At 34.9% G+C, this 13,271-nt stretch overlaps 1 protein-coding gene across 1 annotated transcript; it reads right to left on the minus strand.

The window, feature by feature from the left end:
- Positions 1-344: 344 nt before the first annotated feature.
- LOC105342026 (cytosolic non-specific dipeptidase) lies at positions 345-12,515 on the minus strand. The gene is made up of 14 exons (XM_066085086.1): positions 12,356-12,515; positions 9,259-9,382; positions 8,781-8,951; positions 8,172-8,252; positions 7,585-7,659; positions 7,058-7,138; positions 6,902-6,975; positions 6,108-6,182; positions 5,670-5,814; positions 5,247-5,346; positions 4,275-4,446; positions 3,586-3,671; positions 3,042-3,208; positions 345-703 (listed from the first exon to the last, which is right to left on the minus strand). The coding sequence occupies exons 1-14, from the start codon at positions 12,376-12,378 to the stop codon at positions 659-661; spliced, it is 1,419 nt and encodes a 472-aa protein (XP_065941158.1). The 5' UTR covers positions 12,379-12,515; the 3' UTR covers positions 345-658.
- Positions 12,516-13,271: the final 756 nt, after the last annotated feature.

The following is a 13,271-nucleotide window of genomic DNA, read 5'->3' on the forward strand; positions in this document are numbered from 1 at the left end:
TAGTGTAGGACCAAACTCCCCGTTGAGGCCTCATCTTAAGTTTGTGAACAAACAAACTATGGCAGAAGTTTGAGTTTGGGGACAAATAAAGGATTCTTATTGAACGGCCTCCATATCTCAATGTATTTTCACTGTATTTTATTCTTTGTCCTTGGTGGATATTTTTTCTTAGTAACATAAAGTAAGAAAGGGGTATTTCAACATTCCTTGTTAGTGACGGATTTTTTTTATTACCGTACATGAGTTATAAAAGAGGTTTTTCAACATTTACCCATTTTCTAAATAAACATACATCAATGAGCTAGCAAGGTACCAAAGTCTCACAATTGAAAACTAAAACCGAGCAAATAAATGGTCATTTATTGTCTACTCTGCTAATAAGACACCTATAACTGATTATCACCATGTTCAACAAAGCAACAAAACTTGTACACCATACTAAAATGTTGTATTGAAAAAAATCACACAGAGTTCATTTTTCTTTTTGTACAATATATCACAATAAATCGTCAAAATTGTATGAGTTTAAATGTTACATTGTGGAAATTTGTTTCCTGTTACACGCTGATCAAAAGTCTATGGTATTTATATATGTTTTATGATTATGGCACACAACAGAAGTTTGTTTCTCAGCTCATCACAGCAAGAGATCTTCTGTTTAGAGAGAGGCCAGCTCCATCATATAGGCTCCCAACACTTTGGTCTGTAAAATACATTGCTCAATTACCGGTATGTGTAAAGACTTATTGTATATGCAACTTTATGTAGCCTGGCAATAATTATTTCAGGAAGACTTGCATGAGAGAATAACAATACATAATGTGATTTAATGCAAGCTTTAAACATGGGAAATATATTTTCAAATGTTGCTATCCTTTCAAATTTGCTCATTAATCAATGCCTTCTACCTCAGACATAAAAAGATATTGTCATTATGCACAGGACTTTTTAAACTCCTTTTCGTGAGGTAACGTAACAGAACATGCAATTGTGTATTAATGAGGATTAAGTGTTGCATCACGCAGGTATATGATGTATCTATCTATCCCAGATATACTGACCCCATAAATGTGTATGTTGCATCTATCTATCCCAGACAAACTGACCCTGTTTATGTGTATCATGAACCTATCTATCCCAGACAAACTGACCCCATTAATGTGTAAGATGCATCTATCTATCCCAGACATACTGACCCCATTAATGTGTATGATGCATCTATCTATCCCAGACATACTGACCCCGTTAATGTGTATGATGCATCTATCTATCCCAGACATACTGACCCCATTAATGTGTATGATGCACCTATCTATCCCAGACATACTGACCCCGTTAATGTGTATGATGCATCTATCTATCCCAGACATACTGACCCCATTAATGTGTATGATGCATCTATCTATCCCAGACATACTGACCCCATTAATGTGTAAGATGCATCTATCTATCCCAGACATACTGACCCCGTTAATGTGTATGATGCATCTATCTATCCCAGACATACTGACCCCATTAATGTGTATGATGCACCTATCTATCCCAGACATACTGACCCTGTTTATGTGTATCATGAACCTATCTATCCCAGACAAACTAACCCCATTAATGTGTAAGATGCATCTATCTATCCCAGACATACTGACCCCGTTAATGTGTATCATGAACCTATCTATCCCAGACAAACTGACCCTGTTTATGTGTATCATGAACCTATCTATCCCAGACAAACTGACCCCATTAATGTGTAAGATGCATCTATCTATCCCAGACATACTGACCCCGTTAATGTGTATGATGCATCTATCTATCCCAGACATACTGACCCCATTAATGTGTAAGATGCATCTATCTATCCCAGACATACTGACCCCGTTAATGTGTATGATGCATCTATCTATCCCAGACATACTGACCCCATTAATGTGTATGATGCACCTATCTATCCCAGACATACTGACCCCGTTAATGTGTATGATGCATCTATCTATCCCAGACATACTGACCCCATTAATGTGTATGATGCATCTATCTATCCCAGACATACTGACCCCGTTAATGTGTATGATGCATCTATCTATCCCAGACATACTGACCCCATTAATGTGTATGATGCATCTATCTATCCCAGACATACTGACCCCGTATATGTGTTACATGAACCTATCTATCCCAGACATACTGACCCCGTTAATGTGTATGTTGCATCTATCTATCCCAGACATACTGACCCCGTATATGTGTTACATGAACCTATCTATCCCAGACATACTGACCCCGTTAATGTGTATGTTGCATCTATCTATCCCAGACATACTGACCCCGTTAATGTGTATGTTGCATCTATCTATCCCAGACATACTGACCCCGTATATGTGTTACATGAACCTATCTATCCCAGACATACTGACCCCGTTAATGTGTATGATGCATCTATCTATCCCAGACATACTGACCCCGTATATGTGTTACATGAACCTATCTATCCCAGACATACTGACCCCGTTAATGTGTATGTTGCATCTATCTATCCCAGACATACTGACCCCGTTAATGTGTATCATGCATCTATCTATCCCAGACATACTGACCCCGTTAATGTGTATGATGCATCTATCTATCCCAGACATACTGACCCCATTAATGTGTATGATGCACCTATCTATCCCAGACATACTGACCCCGTTAATGTGTATGATGCATCTATCTATCCCAGACATACTGACCCCGTTAATGTGTATGATGCATCTATCTATCCCAGACATACTGACCCCGTATATGTGTTACATGAACCTATCTATCCCAGACATACTGACCCCGTATATGTGTTACATGAACCTATCTATCCCAGACATACTGACCCCGTATATGTGTTACATGAACCTATCTATCCCAGACATACTGACCCCGTTAATGTGTATGATGCATCTATCTATCCCAGACATACTGACCCCGTTAATGTGTATGATGCATCTATCTATCCCAGACATACTGACCCCATTAATGTGTATGATGAATCTATCTATCCCAGACATACTGACCCCATTAATGTAGTTGGACCTGTCGATCTTCTCGTTCTGGGAGTGAGCGCCATCATCACACGCTCCGATCGGAAGTAACATCACGTTCTTACCAGTCGCCTCCTGAAAGGTCAAGGTCACTGGAATACTTCCTCCCTCTCTGGTTAAATCCGGTTCCACCCCAAAAACTGAAAATATGTCAAATCAGGAACGACTGAAATTATGTACATAATCAGCTTATCATAAACATTGTAGGGTTAGGTTAATGCTGAAACATGATAAGAATGAAAAAAAGGATACATGACTTTTATCTTTGTAATTACCCAGGTATTATGCTTTTAGCTACCAAAGATATACAGAATACACTTAAAACATTGTCTTCTGTCTGTATTCATCTGGTATCTTTAGAAAGATGAAATACTGGTATTTAGTCATAAAAAAATGCTAACAACTTCCTTTTACTCTCCACTTTGCATAAATTGTATCGGAAACATTCTGGCATCAATGTGATACATGTATTTGCTTCTTTTGCAATAATGGATGTGCTTCTAGAGAGAAATTTTACCTGTTTTCATTGCCTTTCTGCCAGCTACGTAGTTTGGATCATTGAAGTCACTAACCCAAGGCTTTCCTCCATGACCCATTGAGACTCTGAAGTATATGGTAGATATTTGTTAATGGAATGGAAAGATTAACTACAGCATGCTATATGAGGTAAAATATGACAGAATCTCTCTTATGTAAAAGAAAAACAGAAACTTTAACTTGACTTTAAATCCCACTTAATGTAACTTAACTGATCCACACTAAATAAAACCATCCTACAAATAACCTTTTGTTTTATGACCCACTGCACTTTATGCACTTAAAAAAAAAGTGTGTCATTACAAATAAATGTACTGTGGAATCATTAGAATTCGTGGTGGCTCAATTTCCGTGGTATTCGTGGGTAGCCCTCCCCCATGAATTTAAATCCTCAACGAAAACAATTTTAGAAAGAGTTATCTTTGTTGCTGAAACAGAAATCGATGCATCCACGAAATTACACCCCCACGAATGAGCAAAAAAGTCATATTCCATGAAAATTGGCCCCCATGAATTTAAATGATTCCACAGTATATGATAATTCTAATTAACTAACATTTATAATGTGTCAAAAAACTTTTCACACTAAATAGGTAGACTTAAATATCAGCACCATAACTATAGATGTTATTTGTATTAAAACACTGGAGGCAACTGGATGCTCCTCACTTAATTTTGTTGGGACTATTCCTTTCTTTGAACTTCTGCTGTATGTGTTCTTTGACGAGTTTCTCTATCTCGTCCGGATGCTGATCTGGAACAAGCCTGACGGAGAACTTTCCGATCACCTTCCTAGGAATGACTGTCTTAGCTCCGGATTCACTGAAAGCTCCCTCAATTCCTGAAACAGTAGAAAGGGATTTCTGTGAGTAATTACATATTTGCCGTGTGTGCTAAACTGTAGATTCCTGATTAAATGTGAAGAGTTCAATTTTCTCTATAATTACTGGTAATATTTTGCAGAACTGTTTAATATCCACAGATATATAAATAAGAAACTCATAAGAAGATGCACAGTCACATATTCTGTAAAAAACATACTGATATATATACTGATATTACAAAGATCAAATTGAAAAAGAGATGGTATGGGGACTGATTGAACCAATAGTTTTGTTCATGACACCATTTATAGATCGCTAATTGTTACCATACTAGATTATCAAATAAATATGTGTGCTTTTCACTAAAATACTACATGTATTAGACCATTTTATTAAATTTAGGACAACAATGGACATGGTGAGGTGTAAGCTGGTGACTGACCGTGAATAGACTTTCAAATAAACATTACATCTGAATTGAGCTGAACTTTATTTATTTTACAACGATTGATAAACAAGTTCTACAACATATATTAATATCTCTCGTTGGCACGGAGGTTAGCGCGAGGATGTCATTGTTGTGGGAAGAAGCCAGAGTACCCGGAGAGAACCTACGTGTCCAAGCGGGCGACTGCCATACCCTATCACATACAACCACTGTCGATCACAGGGACCAAACTCAGCCGCAGCAGTGAGAAGCGAGTGCATTATCCACTACGCTACTTGGACACCTTACATTACAAGTAGTGTGCTTTTCACTAAAAAATAATCAGACTAATATAAGGACAACAATGGTCATGATGAGCTGGTGACTGACCGTGAATGGAGAGAGAGGGGTACCTCCAACGATGCATCAATATGTCATCCTTCTTATTGTGGATTAAGGCTGTCACTCCAACATCTTTTTTATACTCCTCCTACAAAATTAAAAATGATATGTTGAGTTTCTTTTTTTAAAGCAATGAAAAACTTACACCTGTAGAATCAGAAAACTGTCTAGCATAAAGTTACAGAGGACCAATGTTTGCTGCTTTGTTGACAAGCAAACTATTCTTTTTGTTTATTGTTTTGTAATTTGAAGTAAGAATAGGAATATGAGAATAAAGAATATGCAGAATAGGAAGTATGATGGATTTTTACAAATGCATGTAAATGTGTATAGACCATCAATATCTGATGCCAAAATGTATTTATATATACACTAAATAAATGTCCTCCCAGTTATGTGACTGTCACTTACTGGATCAAAGTCGATGGGTTCATACAGCTTCTTTTCCTCGTCTGTCAGTTTGGCCACAGAGTCATTAATCCCAGGGATCAGGATACGTCCTTTGTTGTCGACCAGAGTGTCCAGGAGTGCAATAAGGTCAGCCATTCCTTCATGTCTGGAAACATGCATACACATTGGAATTCAGATTTATATCGATTTTTTCACTGAGTTTCTAAATGAATTATTTCTATGTTAAGCCGCAGAGCTGATCAGAGAATACATTTAGAATCCCTTTATAAATTTAACTGCATCTGTTTATTATTTTGGCCAAGGAAAAGAGTATCCTTATAATATTGAGTGTATGATGGTACAAATTATATGTATTAGATAAACATTTAGGTAGAGGTATTATAAATTTTGCCGGTATGATTTATGTTGAGATGAATGTAGAATCTAGATTCCACTTACACAGTGCCCCCAAACACACCGGAGTGTAGGTCCTTGGTGGAGCATTCAATCTCCAGGAAGAAATAGCAGATCCCTCTGAAATCAACAACTTAGTTAAATACATACACACAGTACTAAGCTATAGCTATGCTATCTATGTACTACATAATACTAGTGCTAGATCTCACTGGTATAAGTCATGATGATTTACAGTGATGGAAGTAAAAGTAAATTAAACGGGCATGGTCAAGATTTTGGTCAAAAATTATTTTTCTGATTTTAATGTTTACAATGCTTCAGTAAGGCATTTTTAGGCAACCAAATTTGAGTGTCATTCGTTGAGTTATAGGCAAGTTACAGAGCTTACCATTCTTTGCTATGTAAACAAAGCTTATGTTTACATTTTGTATGTTTAAAGTGAAAATTCCAGTTTTAGACCTAAAATGAATGTGTTGAACGTTAGGAACTGTTTATTTATGCTTAAAATGAATAAGAAAATATACAAATCAGCTTAGCCTTGAAAAAGATTTTTTACAGGTATATTGAACATATGTAAACAAAAACAGGGCATGAGCCGTGTTTACGTGACAAAAATTATGAGCCCTGAATCTTGCTTATAACTTTACAACTGACTCTCAAATTTCATTTGATCATTAGAAATGCATTCCTGAAGCATTGTAAATAATAAAAACAGAAAAATAGTACTTGACCAAAAATTGTGCCTAGCCCCTTTAAAAGATATTATGCATGTTTGTATAGAGAGACTGTGCAAGTACACTGTTTGCAATCACTGCATAGGTAATGTGAGGTACTACCTGAGACCATAGGTCAAACATGGCTTTTTCTTGCCGAGCCAGTAGTTGTCTGAGATGCACACAAAGTCTACATCCTACAATAAAAGCAAAGCTTGAATTATCATTCCACAAGCTATCAAAATTACACCTCATCTTCAGATTTTTTGTGTTTCCTACCTTTAGGAAGGTATCTTTCTTGGAGAAGACAAGTTCATCCAGACCTTCCGATCCGGATTCTTCCATTCCCTCAAATAGAAACTGAAAAAAACAAACAATTCAGCAAATTTTGATTCCTGCAAAATCATGTGGAACTTCTTTCCTCTCTCTGAACAGTGTCACTGAGTAGTTTATCCAAACTGATTTTTTTTCTAAATCTCTTGATTTTCAACTTTGAATATAAAATTGTACAATTTATTGTTAACCACTAATGAAGATCCACATAAGAATGGTTATTAAAAATTGACTGTTTTTCTTTCGCATGGCTAAACATTTATAGAACTAAATATGAAATACAAATGGTTTCGTAGCATTGTTGAAATTCTTGTTGCAAGTATTTTTCTTGAACTTTCTGCATAAACTTTAAAAAATAACATTAAAAAACCATGAAAATCATAAAACTGTCATTATCAATACATGCATGTATATATGCATGCATATTTAGCACATCCGATTACTTAGTACACCTAAGCTTTGTCCTCCTTTACCTTGAGATTAATGGGAATATCCATTCCAATTTCCTGCATGGCCTCAATACAGTTCAACCAAGCCAACACTGGTCCCTGTAATAATGTAACAAATTTCAGTCATAGTTCTGTAAACATCATCATCTTTTACATGTCAGCATTATCTATGAATTAAAGAGTAAGACTTGTTTTACACAATCAATATATGTGTGATCAGAGCTGCCCTTTTGCTTGATATCCCTGGAGTACATGTACTAGTATTTCGTTCTTTTAATTTACTTTTTGCTTGCAGAATTTAATTCTTTAATATTATTGGAAAGTAGATACAACTCACTTATCCAGTGCAACAGAGAATTAATCTACAGAAGTTAGACAGAATGCAGTAACGAACAAATGTACAAGTGACAGACACATTCTATAAACTGTCCATACAACAGACACATCTTGTACTTGTCTTTTGTGCGTTTAAGAACAAACACATTCAAGATTAAGTTTTATTAAAAAGGTTTCTGTGCTATCTTTATGAGAGTCTTCTGTACAATACTAAAAGTTTAACTTAATACATTCAATAATAACCCATGGTTTTACTTTCTTCCTCTGAACATTACCTTGTCGTCGGTACTTCCTCTTCCATACAATTTGCCGTCCTTCTCCGTCAGGACAAATGGATCTGTATCCCAACCATCCTCCTGTAAAAATATCCAAAGTCAGCTAAATCAATGCATCTTTTCATTGGTACAGTTTGGAATTTGCACAGTTTAGCAAATGAAGTCCCAAAAGGCATACCGGTAAAACATTAGTCTATAGGAAAACATTGGAAATTCATGCTGTGGAATTTTAGTGTCAATCATACGTCCCTTGTAAGAATTAATGGACCAAATCTTTCTCTAAGGTCTAACAAACAAATGACCATGAAAAAAAATTATACTGTAGAAACATATATTTTCCTTGGGTTAAAATTTCGTTTTTAAAACAAATAAAATTTTATTGGCATTTAATTTCGTCATATTGTAATCTCTAAAATGTATCAAGTATCAACTATGTATTTCTTAATACTTGGGGTTAAAAATTCGCCATGAATTAATTTCATTGATTTATACTGCCAACGAAAATAATGAAATTAAATCCTAAACAAATATTTCTGCTTCTACAATATTATTTTACTTAACCCAAGATGTGTATAAACAAGATCAGCAAAACCTTTCAGATGACCTCACCTGTTTTGCTGGTTGTACATCCAGATGACCATACACCAGAAGTGTCTTCTTCTTGGGGTCATTTCCGAGCGTTCCCATCAGAATTGGGGGCAAAGGAAGCTTGGATCCATCCGGCAAAACCTGCTCCCCTATATCCGCCAACTCAGTTTTGGCTCCCAGCTTCTCAAATCCCTGAAAATGAAATAAACAAGACACTAACATATGTTGTCCTCCTTATCTAGCTAATCCTAGACTTGGCAAAAATCTTCAAACAATAAATTAAAAAGCACTCAGAAATACTACATGCAGTACATGTTTATACTTTATAACATGCTTCAGCCACTTCTTAAAATAGTTGAAATTTAATATACTGGTATAATTGAATGTGTTGAAATAAAAAAAAAAAAAAACCAATTAATATGATTTTTCTCTTGCACAGTTGAAAATATAATTATTAATTATTCATAAATCAAACAAAACAAATAAAGTAAGAACTTACGACTTTGGTCCACTCTATCATTGTGGTGATATCTGGGCGTGTCTCCGGCCATGCTGACACACTTTTGATAGCAACTGTATCAGCTAACCTCTTCACATATTTCTCTTGATTGTCATCTATTTGTCTTTTCAAAAAAATATTCAATATCAATACACAGACATTTCAATCCATTTTATTACAGTTAAAACCAAATAGTATTACATTTTCAAGTCTCTCTCATATATATCATTTACTGGTAGATAGATCTCTCTCTCTCTCTCTCTTTCTCTCTCTCTTTTTCCCCTATCTTGATTGATGGAAGCTTTTAACCAATAATAAATTGCTTCTAAATATTCTGGTCCAGTTTCTGATCACCTACGAGTATAGTATCCAATTATGGTTATGCAGTAATGAAAATAATTTTGAAATGATTGTCTGAAAAAATCTGTCATTATAGTAATTGACATGCTTGTTTTGATTTTTCCTATTAATGTAATATCATGGGCATTCATGGCTTCATTCTAAAACACATTTTCAATTTAAGATCATTGTGACATTTTATATACATGTAGCTCAAAGTACATGTATTACACCTAGTTTAACCAATTTGGCCCGAGGTTTAATTAGTCTCACACTCCAATGAGCCAGTTTGAGTGAATATCTTAACATCTATTCTGTGGCCTACCAAACAACTGGAAGCATCTAGCTGTCATGCTTTATATGATTTAGCTCCTTTTTGTATGTGTAAATCAGAGAAAAATAAAATAAATGCACCTAAATTAAAAAAAGAAAAAATTGTTAACAAGCCGGATTCAATTGATTGGTAAAATTTATGATATTTGTAACCGAATACAAGTTTAAACATAATATGTATTTGTGTACCGGTATGATATATACTAATAAATATATTTTTTAAACAAAACCGAGAAGTTTCACCAGTCAAATTATTTTCAGTAACACAAAAGGCACAACAGAAAAATGAAATTAGAGATCTGTATTACTAATTTTGTTGTAGGGTCGCCAGCTTACACATAAGGGAGGGAGGGGGGGTAGAATGCTGGTTTCATGTTTTGAATCTTTTGGTTTTTAGTTTAACAATTGCTGCGTATTTGCAAGACTATTTTGAATTCATGAGAACCTTTCTTATGCACTTAAATTGTGTAAACTCTATGAACTAGAGAGTTATTTTCACCACATAGACTAATATTAGATTTGTCTCTACCAACAGGTGGTGTTACTGACAAATCATTCTGATAACAATGATGCTCTTACTGATGTCATTACTGAAATTTATTATCACTTGAGTGCACTTCTCTGTTTTTATTTTTAGATATATTTGAGCATAAATTACATTCAAACCTTCTTGCTTTTTTAAATTAGAATATAAATTTCATCTATTAATAATAATTCAGAGGTTAAATTGAATGTGTACTGAAGGGGAACTGTGGCTAACAAAAACTGGTTTGAGATGCATGGCAGCTTTGTATCCATCTGTAGAATTAATACATTTAAAATGCCTTTGTACATCACTTCAATAACTTTATAAGGTCTTCAATGAATACAAACTGATTTGGCACTGGAAATGTTTTGGAAGACTAGAGGGCCACAGACTAAATTGTTGTCTGTAATAGTATACTTCACTTTATATAACTATGATATATACTTGTTTCCTATCATATCGTGGGTTCTATGGTATCGCGGTTATTACTGTTTACGTACAGTAACACGCGCTGAAATTTTTTTTGACATTGGGATATTTTTAGACATAGTAAACAAAGACACGCTGAACATCAATGGGGTGTATATTAAATAGAGGAAACTCACAATAACATTAGTTTCTGGAAATATTACCATATTCAATTGATAGATTTTTTTGACAAAATGATTTAACTACGGCGATAACATAGGACCGGCTCATATATATATATATTCATGGAAGAAGTACATTTCAATGATTTGTATTAAATTAAAACCCTAAGTGAACGATGTGATCATTGACCTGGTGGTTCTGAAAACAACTTAAGTGAATAATATCACTTATTCATCCTCATTACAGTCTCTGAGTCATTGAACTCTTAAAGTGAAACTAAAACTGAAACCAGTACTACAGTTTAATGGGGAAACCCTTGATATCACATACTGATTTGTATTATCAACCTGTGGTAAATATCTTAATAAATATTCTTGATCATTAAAAAAACATCAATAATAAAAAAAAACCATTGATTCACCTGTGAAATCTATGTACAGACTTAACTGAAAAACCTATTTTGTGCATCTCAGGCCCATTTTATAGAGTTTGGAACTAAAAAGAATTTTTCATTCTCTGACTTCACAATTTCAATGTGCATTCAGACAAGTTTAAATCCTCTAATAGAAAATTTCTATTCATGTGCACAGAACACATTTTCAACTGTCATGTTTCAGACCTCCACTGTCTGATTGTAAATTTAAACTGTACAATTCATTTTATTCTTTATAATAAAATTCTTCTTCTAAAATGGCATGCACAAGTAATCATGTTCGTTGGGCATTCATCAGTTATTCATTGTTTCATAATTGTGAATCGGTGCAAACCAGTGGCATTGTGTACAACCACAGGAGTCTGTGATTTGCCTGTTTCTCATTTATTTACAACAAATTGATAAAATTGCAGACTCCTGTGGTAGCTAGGATCTTGCCTGTTTTTCATTAATTTACAACAAATTGATAAAATCCCGACTCCTGTGGTAGGATTTTGCCCGTTTCTCATTTATATTCAAGATATTGATAAAATCGCCGACTCCTGTGGTACAACAGTCCAAAAAAGGCGAAATCCACATTACCAATATATTAAACTACTTAGTTTAACGGTTAAACTGAACTTGGACCACAAGGACTCGAGAAGTAACAGCAAATAGAAAATAAATGCACATCAGATTAAAGAATTTCCTTCTCCTAGTTTTACGAGTCGAGTACGACTTAAAGCTGTAGCCTACTGTGGCTACAGCAGCTCTACAGTGTAGGCCTAGACTCTAGGCTAGAGGGTGTCTATAAACAAAAAAATAAAATTCTCTTGCTCAATATTTTGTCCTTCATCCACAAATATTCAATCGCTTTGTTATACCAAAATTCTTACTTGAATAGTTTATCTGCTGACATCTTCACGTAGAGTAGAATCACTGAAAACGAAAACAAGTCCAATGCCCCTACCAATGGTCACAAGCTAGTACAGCCCACTCAAAACCGGATGTTATACCGTAACACTAAACGATGAAAATGAATGAGATATCGGCTGTGATTCGAATCGGCTTGATAATATCTGCTTTGTGTTCAGTAAAGAATGTTTTGACGTACTTTGAGTGCATGCAAGAGACCCAGAGAATTTAAAAATTAAAAAAAAAATTGGTTTCGAAAGTTTAAACAAAATGCTCATGGGACACATTGCTCACCTGAACTGTAACTATACTATAGTATCTTTATGAATCTTTTCTAAAACTCACAAAAAGGTATCATTTACTTTTCAACCTTCTTATTTGGTCATCTCATTATCTAATCTCATTATCTTATTATCCTATTTAAAATAATAAACTTGGAAAATGAATCAATGTTAAAAAGTGCAAGACGTTCGATATAGATCATCGAACCTTGATTTGAGGATATGAAGATATGAGGATGCTTACATAGTAAGCTCACAAATTTTAGCATTGTACCTCTTGAGAAGAAAATTTTTAAATATTTTCCCTATATGCTTCGATCTTTACTAAACTTTGAACAATCAATATTGAATTTGTTTAATGTTTTATCCCGTTTTGAGCCTCGATGTTGTACAGGTAAAGTTGTATACATTATCCTGCAAGGAGCCCCATTATTCTGGGTATTTAAACCAGTGTTGCTATATAAGAGGCGTAAAGGTTCCTCTCAGGTAGCACACGTTTTCTGGGTACCTGCTGTGGCTCAGCTAGTCTGACAGGCACACGGAGGAGTAGTTTTTAAGTTCGAGGTAACTGAATCTCCTGTCAGGATTTTCCTGGGGTTTTCCCAGTGTAGCTCTA

This window comes from Magallana gigas, chromosome 5 (assembly GCF_963853765.1).
Source record: "Magallana gigas chromosome 5, xbMagGiga1.1, whole genome shotgun sequence".
Classification (NCBI taxonomy): domain Eukaryota; kingdom Metazoa; phylum Mollusca; class Bivalvia; order Ostreida; family Ostreidae; genus Magallana; species Magallana gigas.

Coding starts and splice junctions, on each gene's coding strand:
- LOC105342026 (XM_066085086.1), bottom strand. CDS start 12,378: ATGTCAGCAGATAAACTATTCAA. Junction 5,815..6,107: donor GGTGTGTTTGGGGGCACTGT/GTAAGTGGAATC, acceptor GCATGTTTCCAG/ACATGAAGGAATGGCTGACC. Junction 3,209..3,585: donor CAGAAAGGCAATGAAAACAG/GTAAAATTTCTC, acceptor ACATATTTTCAG/TTTTTGGGGTGGAACCGGAT.